Raw genomic sequence first — 20,765 nt, 5'->3', positions numbered from 1 at the left:
GTCGACCGGTGCGGTCGACCGAGAGCTCCATCGGTCGACCGCACCGGTCGACCGGATAAGTGTTTGCTTGATTTCCTGTTTTCGACCTGGATAACGGTCGACCGAACTTTCCATCGGTCGACCGAATTTTTCCATCGGTCGACCGACGGAATTTTCGGTCGACCGACAATATAGCCGTTGCTTTTTAACGGCTCTTTCTCTGAGCTGTTTGCTGGGGTTTTTGGTCATTTCGTTTTGGGGTTTTTGGCTGAGCTTTGAGTGGGTATATATACCCCATTGCTGATGTCTTTTCAAGTGAGCCAAGAGAGTTTAAAAACAAGTTTAAGAGAGTTTTAATCAAGGGTTTATGTTTGGTTTAAGTGTGTTTATAAGCTTTTAAGCATTTGAGTGTTTTGGTTTTGTGAATCACTTCCACAAGAGCTTGAGGAGATCATCTATTGGTGTTTGAGCATCCAACTCTTCTCCTTCCACTCTTGATCTATTGAGAAGTTTTCTAAACTCAATCTAGCTTCATATTTTATATTGTTTGATTATCTTTTTATTAAGCTAGTGTTCATATTGAGTTTAGTTGATTTTATTATCTCTTTGTTCACACACAACCTATTGAGCTTATTGTATTTACATTCATAGTATAATTTGGGGTTGTGGGTTTGTGACTAAGAGTTGTGCTTAATTGAGTTCTCACCTTGTTTAGAGAACAAATCATTTGATTTATATTGTGCTTATTGTGAGGATTCACTTGTAATACACTTGTACACCGAGAGAAGTGTGTGGTGAGAGACGGGGTCGAATCCAAGAGGAGTGGCGTCGGTTGACGTGCCTAGGGAGAGGTTGTAACCGAGCACTTGAGGAGGAGGACACGGGCTAGGACCAACACTTAGTGTGTGAGGTGTGATTACATAGTGATTGTATTGTGAGGTGTAAACGTTGTTCGGGTGAACGTAGAAAACCCGGTTGTGATAGTGGAGATCTCCTCGAGGTGAGGAGCGGGGACGTAGGTCGTGGGGACCGAACCTCGTAAACATATCCTTTGTTTGTGATTGCATTGGCGCACTTGTTTTCATATTCATATCTTACATCGCCATTGTGTATTGCTTGTTGATCATTTTGCCCTATCACATTTGTAGTTAATTTGTTTACCCCTCTTGTTAGTTTTATATCCTTGCACATACATTGTCTATATCTCTTTGTTAGGATATATCTTATTGTTTATATATCCTTGCATATATTTCTATCATATAGGATATATCACCTTGTGTATATTGCATATTCTTGCACATAACTCTTTGTATATCTATCTTGCAAGAATATATTTGTTAATTAGTTTTAATTGGCATTTAATCGGATTAGATTAGCATAAGACCCTAATCACCCCCCCTCTAGGGTCTAACAATTGGTATCAGAGCTTGGTGCTCTTTGATTTAAGGACTAACCGCCTTGAGTTAAAGATCCAAGTTATCTTATTTGTGCTAATCTAGTTATGATTGCATTTGTCTTGCTTGCATATGTTCATATATATATCTTGAATATGAATGTATTTTGTTTAGGCTATAAATCCAATGTTGCTCCTAAATTCATTAATTTTTCCTATGCACAATGGGCTTCTAGATTTAAACTATTTGTTGAATCTAGAAATATTGACTTATGGAAAATTATTGATTGTGCTTATATTGTGCCCACATTGGAGAAATCTAAGTGGAGCAATCATGATAATAAAATGTTTAATATGAACAAGCTTTTGTTAGAATATTTGCTTAATGCCTTTGACTCATCATTTTCTAACAAATTTGTTCATTTTGATAGTGCTTACAATTTATGGAAATTCATAGAAGCACATCAAGGCAACTTGGAGGAAATCCGACGTAGTTTGGAGGATTGTTCTTCAAGTGAGTGTGGAGCATCATCATGCACACGGCCACTAGGCGATAGCCCTAGTGTGGTAAGCGATTCGGAATCCGATAGTGATATATCCATCAATGAACTCGCTTGTGCATATGATAGATTATCTCATGCCTATACAAAATTGCAAAACAATTTTATTGATCTTAAAAGCAAGCATATTAGTTTAAAATCCGATCATGAGTCGCTAGCTTCCAAACTTGATATTGTTGTTAAAGAGAATGCTATTTTAAAAGAAAACAATGAGTTATTAAGTTTGGAAAATAATAACATGTCTTCATCTATTGCTAGCTTAACTCATGCTAATAATAATGCCATGATAGAAGTAGAAACTATTAGAAATAAGTTTAATTCTTTTAGAAATGATCATGTTTCATCTACTTCTATTTCCAATGCTTGTATGCATAATGATGAATTGAATCTTGTGAAAAACCGAATATCATCTTTAGATTCAACCCTTAAAACATGCATTGTAGATAATAAGAAACTTATGGACTTGGGTGCAAAGTCTAGTACTACAACTTCTAAACTTCTAAGAAACCTACACACTATGCACACATGTATAACAAAGTCTATAAATGCACTAATTGCGGTCGTAAAGGCCACCTTGCTAGATTTTGTTATAATGCACAAAAACCCATCAAGATTAATCATGTTTGTGCATCCCATCAAGCTTCATTATCACACTCACATGTACACACACGTATAGATCATCATAAACATGCCCATATGTACAAATGTGAGTTTTGTGGTCGTTTTGGTCATTTGGCCAAATTTTGTTTTGATTTAAAGAGAGTTTCACATTTGCAAAATAATTTTAAAAGATCATCCATGTTTGCAAATGTTTCTAATGTTTCCCGTGCACAACCGTTTGGTCAACATAAGCAAATGCTTCCTTTCCATTGTACTTATTGCAATCGGAAGGGTCATTTGAGTAATTTTTGTTATGACCGTGTTCGTGCACCATATGCGCCTAAGAGGGTTTATAACCCTAGGGCTTTGAGCTTCATTGATAGGGGTCATGTCCCTAAATCTTTTGGTACCAAGAATACTTGGGTACCAAAACAAATTTGATTTTAAACTAAGAACTTTAGTGTTTTTTTTTTTTGTCTTGGTTTTGAAAATTATGTTTTAAGATCTTTTGGTTATGAAAACAATTTTTTCTTTTATCAAATCCTTTGTTTTCATGATTATTAGTTTTGATTTTGATGAGAGGTTTGTATTTATATAACCCTCCGGATTTATTGGGTGTTTATTCCCAAATCATGTTTACCGGATGCTAGAATGATTATATGGGTTGGAACAAGCTTAAGAGCTTGATATATTGTTGCCTCTCTTGAAATTCTTTTGTCAAAGAGTTTGTTTTGAATTATTGCTTTGAATTCATTATATTTCACTTATATGATGATATTTATGTGTTTGTGCTTATGGATCATCTATTCGTGCCTTATAATGTATTCCATATGTGGTTTGATCAAATCCCACAAAGAAAATTTTCTTGATTGATCAAACATCGTTTTTGGATTTAAACTTTGATTTATGATTTCTTTTGGTTGATTTGTTTTCATTTGAAAACTTTTTACATGGTTCTCATGTTTTCATTTGATTTCATAAATCTATCTTTACACATGGTTTTTATGGTATTTGATATGAGACACTATTTTTTCATATTGATATATTCATATGTGTTCTCATTATCTCTTGAATGTGAGTGATTGTTAGCATATCTTTTATGCTTGCTCACATATTTTCCATGATCTTTTTTTCATATTCTCCATATGGCATTTTGATAGGGGGAGCAATCTCTATATCTTTTTATGTTTTTTATACTCACCTATGCTTATTGATAGGGGGAGCTTTCGCTCTCTTAATTATTTTGTCCCCTTTTTTGATGTTGTCAAAGGGGGAGAAATATTATGAGTATATTCTTTCTTGTTTATATGCATGTGAATTATAAATTATATATTCATTTCCTTCATGCATATATTTCTTTTTGTAAATTGTTTGTCATCATCAAAAAGGGGGAGATTGTTGGTCTTCTTGTTTTGATGATGTTTAACAAATAATTTACTACTAATGTTATTTGTCTAGTGTCTGTGCATTCCTATGTATTGTAGACAAACAACATAGTTGGAGGATGGATGGAATAGAGCTTCAACGATCATATCAAATGGAGGTTGGCGGAATTGTGGAGTGAAGCAACATAATTCANNNNGTCTAGTGTCTGTGCATTCCTATGTATTGTAGACAAACAACATAGTTGGAGGATGGATGGAATAGAGCTTCAACGATCATATCCAAATGAGGTTGGCGGAATGTCGGTGAAGCCTTGCAATTCAAGTTAAAGATCAAGTTCAAGCTTCATCCGCATGTGTACCAAGTCGAGCTTAATGAAGATCAAGATCTAGCTTGGGTAATTTAGTTTAGGATTTATATTATGTGTGTTAAGTACTCTAAGCTCAATTATCTATACACACACATTTATTGGTTTCTTCGTGTATATATATATAGTTATATATATATACATAAGTTTTGGTTTCTATGCATATATATAGTTTTATATATATACATACATATGTTTTGGGTTTTCATGTTTATAAATATGAAATCACATATTTCATATTTACTCTTGTGTTTTTGAAAACATTGCATAGAATATGTAATTTTGTGAAAATATTATCGTATTAGTTTATAAACTTCAATATCAGTTTATACATGTTTTACTAAGTCTATAAAAACATTTCACAAAGTTTCAAAAGTTAGTTTATGTCAAAACATCAAAATTCAAGTATCTCATATTTTTATGTTTTGGACTATTTTGTAAAATGATGATATGTTTCATTTGGGAGGTCTTTTTTGAAAACCAGTCTTTGTAGCATATTTATTATCATGTCTACAATCATTCCCCAAAGTTTTACATTTTTTGGAATTTATTTGATATTTTTAAACAGTGTTTTAAAATCAGCAAAACAACCTGTTTTTCTGCTATGTCAGTTCTCGGTCGACCGCACCGGTCGACCGATCATTTAATCTTTCATCACTGGGCAACAGAGAGTCTGTCGGTCGACCGGTCCGATCGACCGAAAGCTCCATCGGTCGACCGCACCGGTCGACCGACGATTGTCCAGAGCTGGTTTTCGTATTTTTGCGCTCCATCGGTCGACCGACAGAATTTCCGGTCGACCGACAATAGATCCGTTGCACTCCAACGGCTATTTTTCAGAGCTGTTTGTTAGGGCTGTTTTTGTCTTTTGTTAGGGGTTTTGGCTGAGTTTTTGAGAGGGTATAAATACCCTATTGCTGCTCTCTTTCAAAGGTAATCTAAGAAGTTTTTAAACAAAGTGTTTAAACAAGGGTTTAGGGTTTTACTGTTTGTTTAAGTTTGGGTTTCTGTTTACAAAGGAGAAAGTTTTCACTGCAGATTAAGGGATTTATTCTCAATCCCCTTCATCCTCTTCTTTGTGTTCATAGAGAAGTTTTCTAACTCTTTTCTCTAGCAATTTCATTATTGATTTTCATATTCTTATTATTGCTAGTTTGCTATTTGAGTTAGATTTTATTTTACTCATTGTTACACATACCCACATTGAGCTTTTATATTGCTAGTTTGCTATTTGAGTTAGATTTTATTTTACTCATTGTTACACATACCCACATTGAGCTTTTAGTATTTACATACATAATATAGTTGGGTGGTGAGAGATTGTAACATTGAATTGTGCTTTCATTGTGTTCTCATCCATAGTTGAGAACAATCAAATTATTGTATTGAGTCTTATTGTGAGATTCACTTTGCAATACACTTGTACACCGAGTGAGGAGTGTGTGGTGAGAGTCGGGGATCGTCCCAAGAGGAGTGGTGTCGGTTGACGTGCCTAGGGAGAGGTTGTAACCGAGCACTTGAGGGAGACACGGCTAGGTCCAACACTTAGTGGGTGTAGAGTGGGATTACAATAGTGTGTTGATTGTAAAGTTTTCGGTTAGCTAGAAAAACGAGTGTGAGGTGTAAACGTTATTCGGGTGAACGTAGAAAACCCGGTTGATAGTGGATTTCTCCCCGGGAGTGGGGAGCGGAGACGTAGGACGGAAGGTCCGAACTCCGTGATCATATTGCTTGTTTGAGTTTGTCTTTGGCGTATTTGTTTTTGCATTCATCTTATATCGCCAATTGTGCATTGCTCATTCATTTCATCCACTATCCTTTTTAGATTATTTACCCTTGTGTTGTTTATATATCCTTGCATATATTTCTATCATTTAGGATATATCTTGTTGTTCATATTGCTTATCCTAGATCACATATCTTGTTATATTTTATACTTTCTAGGATAACTTATTAATTAATTTTTAATTAGCATTTAATCGGATTAGATTAGCATAAGACCCTAATCACCCCCCTCTAGGGTCTAACAGCAATATCTGAGTGAGCTGGAAACAAAAAAAGTGATTGCAAGAAGTGATAGTTATCAACTTTGAATGTGTGTGAAGCTTGATGGATCATCTAGAATTACAATTCAGTGAGGTATTAATTTATTTCCCTTGATACAAAAAAGAGCATGAACACGCATAAGCATCATGCTTTAAATAGCTGAAATGGAAAAAAATGGCCAGCTCAAATCAGATGACATCTCACAAGATAAAAATAGAATCTGAAACAACATCAAAGAAAACCACTGAGCATCCAGATAGAATAGTTGTCTCCTTTCTTTGATTTCAATAACTTAAAAAGAGTAGTAGTCTCCTTTCCATTCACTTCAACCTACAAAAAAAAAGTGTCAGTCACATATAGTTACATGAAATTTTGTTCTAGAACAATGGCAACATAGTGAAAATTTATGTTGTATATTTGCTAAGTGCAAGGGAGATCTATAACTAAGCCAAAATTTAAAGCTAATAATCATGTCGTGTGAAAATTAACACTATATTTTCTTTTTCCAATCACGCTACCCATCGAAAACCAAATCTAGTTAGTTTGAAGATATTCACATTTAGAATTCCTTTACTCAAAATCACAAACTGTGCGTTTTGAGAATTCAATAAGCCTATAAGATATTGTATGCATCCCTATATTTTAAGATACTGAATATAAACTGACTGTAAGTTGATAGTAGCAAATTCGAACTCCATATCTATGCAAAGCAAAAATAGAGGATAATGAATAATATAGTTGAGAATTATATCTCATATATGTACTCCATTGTTTAATTTAGCACATATAAAGTGGGCAGGCGAAGAGAATTGTATGTAAAGGGACTATTTGAAAATTTTGATATCCAACAGTTTAAGAAGTTGAATCAAATTTAACAAAAGCAATGTAAAAAATATTACTAATGAATGGTGTCACAATAAACCTATTCACAATATGATTGCTAACACAATTTCTCTTATTAACACATTTTGACACTCATAAAATATGTAATATTGATCTTCACTGATAAATAGAGCCCATTGAAAGACAGAATACATGAAGTCCAAGTGCCCATTTCCTTTCACCTGGATGCAGTCCCATCCCCATTACCTGATGGTCCATATATCCTGGCTTACGATGTTTGATTGCTGCCGTTGGAGTATCTGTTGAACTCATTCGAGATAAACCAGATTCCTAAATAGATACATAAAAATCTCCATTTATCTTATGAGCAAAGAAAATATTGTACAAACTACAGACTAAGAATGTACCATGGTTTCCTGATACTCTACCCCAAGATAGCCAGTACTGTAGCTGCGGGAAATCTATTGTCCAAAAGAAAGTAGTATGCAACAGTGCCCTATATAGACCCAAAGAAAATAAGATATGGTTACCGAAAGAATTGGCTATGATAGTTTTAGTTCATGGGATTTCAGGAATACCTCATTTTGTCTTCTATTGTGAAGTGATTCAACTAACTGGTTTTTCTCAAAACCCATTTTAACTACCTCCTGAAGAATTTCCTCATCAATCTGCAAAGAAGAGCAAAGCGCCAGGACCATAAAGTCAGGCACATGACAATTTAGCAGCATAGCACTACAGAAGTAAAAAAGAAATCATATTGCAAGGGATTTGAACATATCTGATTTGATAATCTCAATCACTTAAGTGTAAGTGAAGAGCATTTAAATGTGTAACTTAATGATCTCAATTTTCTATTCTGCTGGTCATGAACAGAAAATGAAAGAATAGGTGCTGAAAGTAATATTGAAAAGAAGTGATGTTAGAGCTCCGTGCTGCCTACACAAAAATTTCATATATGTAAAAGTTTATCCATGATCAGTTTTCTAATACCAATATGTGTCGTTTACCCTAATGAAGATCAATGCTAACATTTGCCAGAAACTATGTAATATAAACAACAAAATATCACCGTTTACCCTAATGAAGATCAATGCTAACATTTGCCAGAAACTATGTAATATAAACAACAAAATATCACCCGGACCAGCAGCTTGAGAACAATTTATCTTCTTAGCTTGTTGCATTGTATCTGGTGGTGGCACAACCAGATAGCGAAGAAGACGAGCTTGAAACCATGGATGTTCACAGATTTCACGAAGAGTCATTCGCTTCATAGGGTCAACAACAAGCATCCTAGGTATCAAATCCCTTGCTAGAGCAGATAAATGGCTTGGAAGAGTATATATCCCACCCTGTACAACCAAATACCCCAAAATTCAGAGGTGTACTTATACCTATATCAACAAAAAAGTTGACGTAAGAACAGGATATTTTCTTGCCTTTATTTTCTGAAACAGATTAGGGATGTTTTCATCATCAAAGGGAAGTGTGTTACAGAGAAGAGCATAAAGAATGACACCACAACTCCATACATCAACCTCTGGATCAGCATATAGTTTACCTGAGATAACCTACACTAGAATGACACCACAACTCCATACATCAACCTCTGGATCAGCATATAGTTTACCTGAGATAACCTACACTGTAAAACCTGCATTAAGCATCCATCATATACTTGTAAATATAACAAGGTGCATGGTCTTTTGGTATAATCCTACCTCCGGAGCAGCATAGTTGGGACTTCCACATAGATTTCTCTAAGAAGTTTACACAATTTTTACCGAAAGGTGATATCTGAATTCACTTCAACAGAAATATAATCTATTACAATTTTTGTGAATAGGACTAACATAATCTATGTTATATACTCTTTTACTTGAGTACAACATTTTCTAATGAAAATCGGCCAAGCTTGAATAAACCTTCAAGTTTGTTTAGACGCTCAAAGAAACATGTACGTCCAGCTTGTTTAAGGACCTTAAAAGTGGCTACATTCGGGTTTGTACACAGTGTCTGCATGTCCACCCCAATTCTCCACCTAGTCAAAAGGATCACAAAGGGATTCTCATTCAGCCACTCAGCCCCATTCTTAGAGAGTAAAACAAAAGCTAGATAGCGACCTAAGAAACAGTCTTCTTCCCTCAATTTCAAGTATAATATTCAACAAAATGGGGAAGTATGAAATATTCACCACGACCCACCCCTCAAAAAAATGTCTTCTATTGGATTTTCCTTTACCTTTTCACTCTATCCTTTAAGATTGTCATCTGTATGTAAGAACATCTAGACATAATTCATATCATAGTCCATTTTTCGGGACAATTTTATCTGGAACCTCAAATAAATTATAAAATAAGCTCATCCATGGGGAAAACACAATCAAAATGGAGATCATCATCTATCAGCATGCTTAAAGGTCGTCACAACCAATACATGAAAGAAGAATTTTCAATTTCATCAAAATATTAGTTCCACTCAAATTCTCATTGTTTGTAAGATTTTCCGTTTCTCATCCCTTCAATTTGTACATGTTAAATGTCACAATAATATATTAAAAAAAATGAAATATCCTCACGTAGGGATGCAAACATCACCACATTAACATACATGGCATTAGGTCTAATCTTCATTCTCGTATATTAATGATTCCAAAGATTATTAAACTATTTCAGACAGCTAAAAAATAGAGGAATAAATCATATGAGCAAGAATATACCATCAAATTCAGTACTGAAACCCTAAATTCTAAACAAGGAAGAGAAGAATACAACCGAGAGCAAACTCCATACCTGACAAAGCTAATGTGGACACTTAGGCTCCGGTGCACTGCAGAGCAATCGATGCGAAGAAAGATTCCGTACGTCACTAATGCCCACGTCGGATTCTTGGCGTTGCAATCAAAGCACATCTTAAATTTAAAATTTGAAACAAAAATCAATAGTCGAAAACAAATAAATCTCAAATTCGAATCACCTTGTCCTTATCGAGATCGATCACCTTGTTCTCAGAACCTAATCCATTTTAGAAAAATGAAATTTTGATTCAAGAGCAAGACCGGGGAAGAGATCGATCACCTTGTTCTCAGACCGAGATCTGAGCTTCTTAAAGACGGCGTTTTTATCGGGGACACCATTGGAAACCATTGGGTTTCAGAGGAAGACATCTTCATGACCTCGCGAACGGTCACTTCCTTTGCCTCGATCTCCTCCATTTGTGGATCGATCTGAGATGGACGAAGCAGAAGAAGAAATTAGATAACAGCAAAACCTAGAAAACTCACTAACGATTCGCTCAAATCCTGAACACAGATTCTCCTTCTCTTTGTGATTCGATCCAGTTAAGCTTTCCAAAATCGAGCTAAACTAAGCGAGAAACCCTAAAATCATCAAATCGATGACAGATCTAAGAAATTTAGAGGTCGAGGACGGCGTCTTCATCATCTTCGCCGGTAGTGAATGCGACCTCCTCTATCTTGATGAACGGAGAGATCTGAGCTCCGGTGAACGCGACGTTGTGAGCTCATCGTCATCTCCTTGATCGTCATCGGAGATCGCCATGGCAATACTTTGAGAGAGAGAGAGAGAGAGAGAGAGAGAGAGAGAGAGAGATAAGAAAGAGAGAGAGAGAGAGAGAGAGAGAGAGAGATTGAAGAAAATGGGAACAAAGAGAGGGTGAGGGAAAAAAGGACCGTTGGAGTTCGGGCTTAACTTAAGAGAGCTCATATATAGAAATAGAAGAATCAGAAGAATTGTAGAGGAAGAGGAAGCGGGGCGGGGGTTGAGAAGAGGAAGAATCTAAAGAGGCAGAGGGCCAGGTGAGTGGACTGTGGACGGTTAAATGAGGGAGCGAGGGTGCGGGTGGGACGAAGAGACGGGGATTCATCCGTTTCTCAACCACGGAAATACAGAAGAATCTGAGATGAAGAGGCAAAACAAGAATAAATAGATAGAAATATAGGATAAAATTATAATTAAGCAAATTGAAAAGGGCAAAATGGGTATGCAAAAGTTTTGACACTTGTTTTCTCTTTTAGAAGTAGTATAGATAAGATTCTAAATTTTTAACCTTAACTAGTATAGTGCACATGCGTTGCACGTAATTATATTTGTTCATGTCCTTAATACGTTTTGTGGATAGGAAAATGACAAAATTATATAATGCAAAAAATAGAGATCTAAAATAAAGAATTAGAAAGAAATTTTGATCATTCTAGAGTAAAATCATACATACTGGAATAAAGATTAGCATAATTATTTTCATCATTAGTTGTTATATTTCTAAAGCTGAAGGATCCAATAGTGAAAATAATACTATGGATATGTAAATCTAATCAAGTTGTTATATTTCTAAAGCTGAAGGATCCAATAGTGAAAATAATACTATGGATATGTAAATCTAATCAAGGGCGCCATATAGTATAAACGTCAATATGCTTCATAATCTAGTGACTTATGGAGTAGCAATATTAACACTCAAATTCAAAAAAGAATAGATAGTAGAAAGAGAGCTAAACTAACTTGTAATAGAGAATAGGAGCTAAAGTGCCTTTTCTACATTAGAAATTCCATAATATAGAAGAAAGTAATGAAAGTTAGTTAATAGCTAAAAAAATAAAAAGTGACAAACAAGAAGCTTAGTTTATCAATAACCTCACCAAAACAAATTTTAAAAAAATAGCCATTTGAATAGTACTCCCTTAAATCTTTCGTATTTTGAAATAGTCCCTCAAATCATTGATGTTCCCTAATATTCCTTAAGTTATTTTAAAATTAATCCCTCCTATGATTGAAATTGCTAATAGGTTACCCAATCTTTAAGTTATCTTAAACTTAACCCCTCAATCCAAAACATTCACTATAACAAAAATGTTAATAACCAACACTTCTTGCATTATCAAATAACTCAGCAAGTTCAACGTTGCTTACTTGAAAAAGCTAAGCTCCCGATGAAAGCTTCAAATCAGGCGAAAAGCTTGTCTCATCACTACCCACAACCTCCCCTGCTGTTGATCGTGATCTAATGATATACAATAACCTTTAGTTATCACAAACATTAAATTAAACTTCTCCTTCTTTTTCAAGCGCCTTTGCTAGAGAAGTTATCACATGCGGTGGCTGTGGCGGTCAAAGGGGGCCATGTTCGGGAAAGTTGAGCTTAGCTCAATTTTCTCATAAGCGGAGGGTAGTCTCGTCATAGTCGAGGGCATCAACCTCAATAGTCTCAAAGGTGCTGAGGTAGACGTGAGGGTCTTTATGCGAATCTCGTATATCAGCAATCTAGTTGCCCCATGGCCGTGTATGAACATTGCGGTAGTAGCGGCAAGGCCTATGTTGGTTTTATTTTCGCCGGTTGTGGTTGTTTTTTCTTTGTTTCTGTTATTGCCATAAGAGAAAAAAGTTTAATACTTTGTTGAAACAAAAGGTACACCGTGAATTTTAATACATTAGTTGTTAAAGCAAAGATTATTTTTAGTTTTGTGTTTACAATTATAACCTCACCGAGTGTACATCACTTGCATCGTCCATCTTTGCCCCACTCATTCTTTTCCCTTCCTCTTGAACTTTGGAATTCAAAAACACATGTGCCCTTTGCCTAATGATTTAGGGGGGAAAGGAAGTTTAAATAAGAAATCAATAATTAATCACATGGGAAGTGGAATAGGTAGAGGCAAAGGCTGAGGAAACGGTTCATTTGAGGATTGGTACAGAGCGTTCGGTGGCTCTTTGATTTAAGGAGCTGAATCCGTCTTGATGTTAAAGATCAAGTTATCTTATTTGTGGCTAAATCTACGTTCTGATTACTTTTGTCTTGCTTGCATATTTTCATATATGATATCATGAATATGAAGTTATGTTTCGTTTGGCTATGATTCAAATGTTGCTCCAAAGATTTAGAAATTTCTCTTATGCTGCAATGCGTGCTCTAAATTTAAAATATTTAGTTGCATGCTAGAAATATTGACTTTATGGGAAGTTATTTAATTGTGCTTATATTGTGCCCAGCATTGGAGAAAACTCGCAAGGTGGGCATCATGAGTGAGAAAATGTTTCTCATGAGCAAGCTTTGTTAGAATTTTTGCTTAATGCTTTGAACTCATTCCTTTTCTAAGCAAATTTGTTCTTTTGATAGTGGCTTACAATTTATCGGAAATTCATAGAAGCACATCAAGGCCAACTTGAGGAAATTCCGACGTAGTTTGAGATTGTCCTTCCAAGTGAGTGGTGAGTCATCTGCCAACGGCCATCTAGGAGGCGATAGCCTCTAGTGTGGTAAGCGATTCGGGAATCGATAGTGATATATCGCATAAGTGAACTCGCTTGGTGCATATGATAGATTAATGGCATGCCTATACTAGTTGCTATAATAATTTTATAGATTGTGAAAAGCAAGCATATTAATTTGAAATCCGATCATGAGTCGGCTAGCTTCAAACATTGATATTGTTGTTAAGAGAATGGGCTATTTTGTAAAGAAAAGCAATGAGTTATTAGTTTTTGGAAAATATAACATGGTCTTCATCTATTGCTAACATTACATCATGCTAAAAATGATCATCGATAGAAGTAGAAACTATTAGAAATAAATTGTAATTCTTATAGAAATGATCATCGTTTCATCTACTTCTATTATCGCAATGGCTTGTATGCATAATGATGAATTGAATCTTGTGAAAAACCGAATATCATCTTTAGAATTCACCTTAAAACATGCATTGTAGATAGATAAGAAAACTTATGAGACTTGGGGTGCAAAAGTCTAGTACTACAAACTTCTAAACTCGTCACTTTGCAGCACTTGTATAGTAAACTTATAAGTGCCGCATTTGTGGTCGTCCAAGCCATTTAGGACTAAGTTTTGCCTATGATGCACAAAAGCATAAGAAAATATTAATCGCTTCTTGGTGCATTTCATAAGGCTTCTTCTTCATCACATGTAACACGAGCATGCACCCATTGTTCATGCTAAGGCATACTAATGTGTATCATTATGATTTTTTGTGGTAGAATTGGTCACTTAGCAAGTTTTGTTTTGATTTGCGGAAGAAGTTTCTAATCGCAAATATTTTCAAGTAGACGCAACATTATTTCAAAAATGCTTCTCATGTTGCAAATAATGCTTAAAAGACTCTTACTTGGGCAAATGTTCTCGTGCAACACCATATGGTCAACATAACCAAATGCATCTGCTTCATTGTAGCTTATTGGCAATCGAATGGGTCATTTATATAATTATTGCTATGACCGACCGTGCACTAAATACGCCCAAATGGGTTCATAACCCTAGGGGCTTTGACGCTTCATTGAATCAGGGGTCATGTCCCTAAATCTTTTGTAGGCCAAGATACTTGGTACCAACAAATTTGATTTTAAACTAAGAACTTTTAGTGTTTTTTTTTTTTTGTCTTGGTTTTGAAAATTATGTTTTAAGACTCTTTTGGTTATGAAAACAAATTTTTTCTTCTTATCAAAATCCTTTGTTTTCATGATTATTATTTGATTTGACTGAGAGGCGTTTGTATTTATATAACCTCCCTGCCGATTTATTGGGTGTTTTATTCCCAATCATGTTTACGGAATGCTAAAATGATTTACTATTGGTGAAAACAAGCTTAAGAGCTTGATATAATTGTTGCCTCTCTCTGAAATTTGTTTTGTCAAAAGAGTTTGTTTTGAATTATTGCTTGAATTCATCTATATTTCACGTTATATGATGATATTTATGTGTTTTGTGCTTATGGATCATTATTCGTGCTTATAATGTATTCCATATGTGTTTGAGATCAATCCCACAAAGAAAATTTTCGTTGATTGATCAAAACGTACATTCGTTTTTGGATTTAACTTTGATCTTATGATTTTTTTTTGGTTGATTTGTTTTGCATTTGAAAACTTTTTACCATGGTTCTCATGTTTTCATTCTGATTCATAAAACTCTATCTTTTACACATGTTTTTATGGTATTTGATATCGAGACACATTTTTCATACTTGGATATATTCATATAGTGTTCTCATTATCTCCTTGAATGGTGAGCTGACTTGTTAGCATATCTTTTATGCTTGCTCACTTGTAATTTTTCCATGATCTTTTTTTCATATTCTCGCATATGGCATTTTGATAGGGGGAGCAATCTCTATATCTTTTATGTTTTTTATACTCACGACTATGCCTTATTGATAGGGGGAGCTTTCGCTCGTCCTTAATTACTTTTGTCGCCCTTTTTTGATGTTGTCAAGGGGGAGAAATATGTATAGTAATATCTTTCTTGTTTATATGCACTGTGAATTATAAATTATATATTCATGTTCTTCATGATATATTTCTTTTTGTAAACTTGTTTGTCATCATCAAAACAGGGAGATTGTTGTCTTCTTGTTTGATGATGTTTAACAATAATTTACTACTAATGTTTATTTGTCTAGTGTCTGTGGCATTCCTACTGTATTGTCAGACAAACAACATAGTTGGAGGATGGATGGAATAGAGGCTTCAACGATCATAATCCAAATGAGGTTTGGCGAATGTCGTGAACGCCTTGCAATTCAAGTTAAAGATGCAAGTTCAAGCTTCATCGCGGCATGTGTACCAGTCGAGTCTTAATGAGATCAAGATCTAAGCTTGGGTAATTTAGTTTAGGGATCTTATATTATGTGTGTTTAAGTAGCTGCTAAGCTCAATATATCTATAGCACACACATTTATTGTTTTTTCAGTGTAATATATATATATATATATATATATATTACATAAGTTTTGGTTTGTATGCATCAATATAATAGTTTTATATATATACATTAGCATATGTTTTTGGGTTTTTAATTTATAAATATGAAGATCACATATTTCATATTGTCATCTTGTGTTTTTTTGGAAAACATTGCGGCATAGAATATGGTAATTTTGTGAAAATATTATCGTATTAGTTTTAAACTTCAATATCAGTTTATACATGTTTTAGCTAAAGTCTACATAAAAGCATTTCACAAACGTTTTTCAAAAGTTAGTTTATAGTCAAACACTCAAAATTCAAGTATTGCATATTTTCATTGTTTTGGAGCTATTTTGTAAAAATGATGATATTTTTCAATTTGGGAAGTCCTTTTTGGAAACCGGCCAGTTATTGTAGCATGTTTATTATCATGTCTACAATTATTCCCCAAAGTTTTTACATTTTTTGGAATTTATTTGATATTATTTAAACCGTATTTCTAAAATCAGCTCTAAAACCTGTTTTTTCTGGCTATGTCAGTTCTCCGTCGACCCACCGGTGCGCCCGATCATTTAATCCTTTCATCACTGGGCAACAGAGAGTCCTGCTCGGTCGCCGGTCGTCGACCGAAAGCTCCATCGGTCCCCGCACGCGGTCGCGCGACGATTGTCCAGAGCTGGTTTCGTATTTTGCGCTTCCAATCGTCGTCGCGATCAGAATTTCGTCGCCGACATAGATCCGTTGCACTCCAACGGCTTTATTTTTCAGAGCTGTTTTGTTAGGGCTGTTCTTTTGTCTTTTGTTAGGGGTTTTGCTGAGTTTTGAGAGGGTATAAATACCCTATTGCTGCTCTCTTTCAAAGGTAATCTAAGGAAGTGTTTTTCAAACAAATGTTTTAAACAAGGGTTTAGGGTTTTACTGTTGTGTTTAAGTTTGGGTTTCCTGTGTTAGCAAAGGGAAAGTTTCCACTGCAGATTAAGGGATTTATTCTCATCGCCTTCATCGCTCTTCTTTGCTGTTCATAGACGAACGTTTTCTATACTTTTTCTCTAGCAATTTCATTAATTGCTTTTCATATTCTTATTATTGGCTAGTTTGGCTATTTTGAGTTAGATTTTATTTACTCATTGTTAGCACATACCACATTGAGCTTTGTGTATTTACATACATAATATAGTTGGGTGGTGAGAGATTGGTAACATTGAATTGCTGCTTTCATTGTGTTCTCGATCATAGTTGAGAAGCAATCAAATTATTGTATTGAGGTCTTATTGTGGAGATTCACTTTGGCAATACACTTGTACCACCGAGTGAGGAGTGTGTGGTGGAGAGTCGGGGATGGCGTCCAAGAGGAGTGGGTGTTCGGTTGACGAGTGCCTAAGGGAGAAGGTTGTAAGCCGAGCACTTGAGGAGACCACGCTAGGTCCCCACACTTAGTGGGTGTAAGAGTGGGATTACAATAGTGTGTTATTGTTAAAGTTTTCGGTTTAGCTAGAAAAACGAGTGGTGAGGTGTAAACGTTATCGGCGTGAACGGTAGAAACCCGGTTGATAGTGGGATTTCTCTCCCGGACAGTGGGAGCGGAGACGTAGACGGAAGGTCGAACTGCCGTGATTTCCATATTGCCTTGTTTTGAGTTTGTCTTTGGCGTATTTGTTTTTTTGAGCATTCATCTTATATCGCCAATTGTGGCTATTGCTCATTCATTCATCCACTAATCCTTTTTAGATTATTTACCCTTGTGTTGTTTATATATCCTTGCATATATTTTATCATTTAGGATCATATCTTGTTGTTGCAATATTGCTTATCCTAGATCACATATCTTTGTTTATATTTTATACTTTCTAGGATAACTTATTAATTAATTTTTAATTTTAGCATTTAATCGATTAGATTAGCATAAGACCCTAATCACCACCCTTCTAGGGTCTAAGCAGGCAATCATTCTGAGTGAGGCGGAAACAAAAAAAGTGATTGCCAGAAGTGATAGGTTTTATCAAGCTTTGACATGTGTGTGAGCTTGATGGTCATCTAGAATTAGTCAATTCAGTGAGGTATTAATTTATTTCCCTTGATCACAAAAAAGACGCTGAACACGGCATAAGCATCAAATGCTTTAAATAGCTGAAATGGAAAAAAAATGGCAGCTCAAATCAGCTGACAGTCTCACAAGATAAAAAATAGAATCTGAAAGCAACGTTTCAAAGAAACCACTGGCATCCAGATAGGAATAGTTGTCTCCTTTCTTTGATTTTCAATCAATTAAAAAGAGTAGTAGTCTCCTTTCCATTCACTTCAAGCCTACAAAAAAAAAGTGTCAGGTCACCATATAGTTACATGAAATTTTGTTCTAGGAACTAATTGGCTAACATAGTGAAAATTTATGTTGTAATATTTTGCTAAGTGGCAATAGGGAGATCTATAAGCTAAGCCAAAAATTTAAAGCTAATAATCATGTCGTGTGAAAATTAACACATATTTTCTTTTTCGGCAATCACGCTACCGCATTCGAAAAACGCAAATCTAGTTGAGTTTGAAGATATTCCATTTAGAAATTCCATTTACTGCAAATCAAACTGTGCGTTTTGAGAATTCATATAAGCGCTAATAGATATTGTATGCATCGCCTATATTTTAAGATACTGAATATAACTGCTGTAAGTTGATAGTAGGCAAATTCGAACTCGCATATCTAATGCAAAGCAAAAATATATATCGAGATAATGAATAATATAGTTGAGAATTATATCTCATATATGTATCCATTGTTTAATTTAGCAGCATATAAGTGGGCAGGCGAAAGAATTGTATGTAAAGGGACTAATTTGAAATTTTGATATCCAACAGTTTAAGAAGTTGAATCAAATTTAACAAAAGCAATGTAAAAAAATATTACTAATGAATGGTGTCACAATAAACGGAGGCTATCACAATATGATTGCTAACACAATTTCTTATTATATACACATTTTGACACTCATAAAAATAATGTAATATGTGAATCTTCACTGATAAATAGAGCCATTGAAAGACTGGGGAGAATACATGAAGTCCAAGTGCCCATTTCCTTTCACGACTGATGGCAGTCCCCTCGCCCATTACCTTGATGGTCCATGATATCCTGGCTTCGATGTTTGAGTTGGCTGCCGTTGGAAGCATGCTGTTGAACTCCTTCGAGATAAACTCAGTTGCCTAAATAGATACATAAAAATGCTCCATTATCTTATGAGCAAAGAAAATATGTTACACAACTACAGCTAGATTAAATGTACCATGGTTTCCTGATACTCTGCACCCAAGACTAGCCAGTACTCGTAGCTGCGGGAATCTATTGTCAAAAGAAATATAGCACATGCCCTTAATAGAACCCAAAGAAAATAAGATATGTTACCAGAAAGAATTGGTCTATGATAGTTTTAGTCAATGGGATTTCAGGGATACCTCATTTTGTCTCTATTGTGAAGTGATTCAACAAGATGTTTTTTCTCAACAGCCCCATTTAAAACTACCTCCTGAAAATTTCCGCTCATCAATCTGCAAAGAAGAGCAAAGCGCCAGGACGCTGATAAAGTCAGGCACATGACAATTTAGGCTAGCATAGCACTAAGGAAGTAAAAAAGAAATCATATTGCAAGGGATTGAACCATATGCTAATTTGATAATCTCATCACTTAAGTTAAGTGAAGAGCATGTTAATGTGTAACTTATGCTCATTTCTTTAACTTTCCCCCTTCCCTGGCCTGGTCATCGGAACAAAAATAAGAATAGGTGGCTGAAAGTAAATTGTGAAAAGAAGTGAGTTTTAGAGCTCCGTGCTGGCCATACACAAAAATTTCATTTATATGTAAAAGTTTACCATGATCAGTTTCTTAATACAATGATGTCGTTACCCTAATGAAGATCATGCTAACGATTTGGCCAGAAACTAGTAATTAAACAACAAAAAAATATCACCCGGACCAGCAGGACTTGACGAACAATTATCTCTAGCTGTTGCATTGTACTGGTGGCAACAAACAGCTAGGAAGAAACGACTTGAAACGATGGATGTCACAGATTTCACAAGAGTCATTGCGCTCATCAGGGTCCACCAAGCATCCTAGGTACAAATCCGCTTGCTAGAGGTCAGATAAATGGCTTGGGAAGAGTATATATCCACACCCTGTACAACCAAATACACCCAAAATTCAGAGGTGTACTTATGAACCTATATCAACAAAACAAGTTGATCGTAAGAACAGAATTTTTTCTGCCTTTATTTCTGAAACAATAGGATGTTTTCATCATCCAAGGGAGTGTGTTACAGAGAAGAGATAAAAGAAGAACACACAACTCCATACATCTACCTCTGGATCAGCATATAGTGTTAACCTGGAGATACACACTGTAAACTGGCATTAACGCACCCATCATATACTTGTAATATAACAAGTGTGGCATGTCTTTTGGTATAATCCTACTCCGGAGCAGCATAGTTGGGACCTTCCACAATAGATTTCTTAAGAAAGTTTACCACAATTTTTTACGCGAAAGGTGATTATCTGAATCAGCTTCAACAGAAATAATTAATCTATTACAGATTTTGGGTGAATAGGACTAACATAATTCTATGTTATAGTACTCTTTTAGCTGAGTACAACATTTTCTTAATGAAAATCGGCGCAAGCTTGAAATAAACTCTTCGAAGTTTGTTTAGATCGGCTCAACGAACATGGTACGTCCTAGCTTGTTTAAGGACCTTAAAAGTGGCTACATTCGGTTTGTACAACAGTGTCCTGCATGTCCAGCCGCCAATTCTCACACCGTCGAAAAAGGAAAAGAGTCAAGCAAAGGGATTCTATAATCAGCCACTCGGCAACCCATTCTTAGAGAGTAAAACA

At 35.3% G+C, this 20,765-nt stretch overlaps 1 protein-coding gene across 1 annotated transcript; it reads right to left on the bottom strand.

Moving 5' to 3' along the window:
- On the bottom strand, window positions 6,402–19,957 carry LOC109821081 (sperm motility kinase 2A-like). The gene is given in 14 exon segments (XM_020387276.1): window positions 6,402–6,658; window positions 7,418–7,501; window positions 7,579–7,620; window positions 7,623–7,667; window positions 7,750–7,843; window positions 8,342–8,523; window positions 8,611–8,742; window positions 8,893–8,931; window positions 10,148–10,185; window positions 10,262–10,397; window positions 18,931–19,077; window positions 19,158–19,242; window positions 19,327–19,447; window positions 19,840–19,957. Coding segments are annotated over 14 exon segments (1,362 nt in total). The 3' UTR covers window positions 6,402–6,559.

The sequence above is a fragment of the Asparagus officinalis genome, chromosome 8 (assembly GCF_001876935.1).
Source record: "Asparagus officinalis chromosome 8, Aspof.V1, whole genome shotgun sequence".
In the NCBI taxonomy this organism is placed as follows: Eukaryota; Viridiplantae; Streptophyta; class Magnoliopsida; order Asparagales; family Asparagaceae; genus Asparagus; species Asparagus officinalis.
This window is presented reverse-complemented; position numbering and strand designations above follow the sequence as displayed.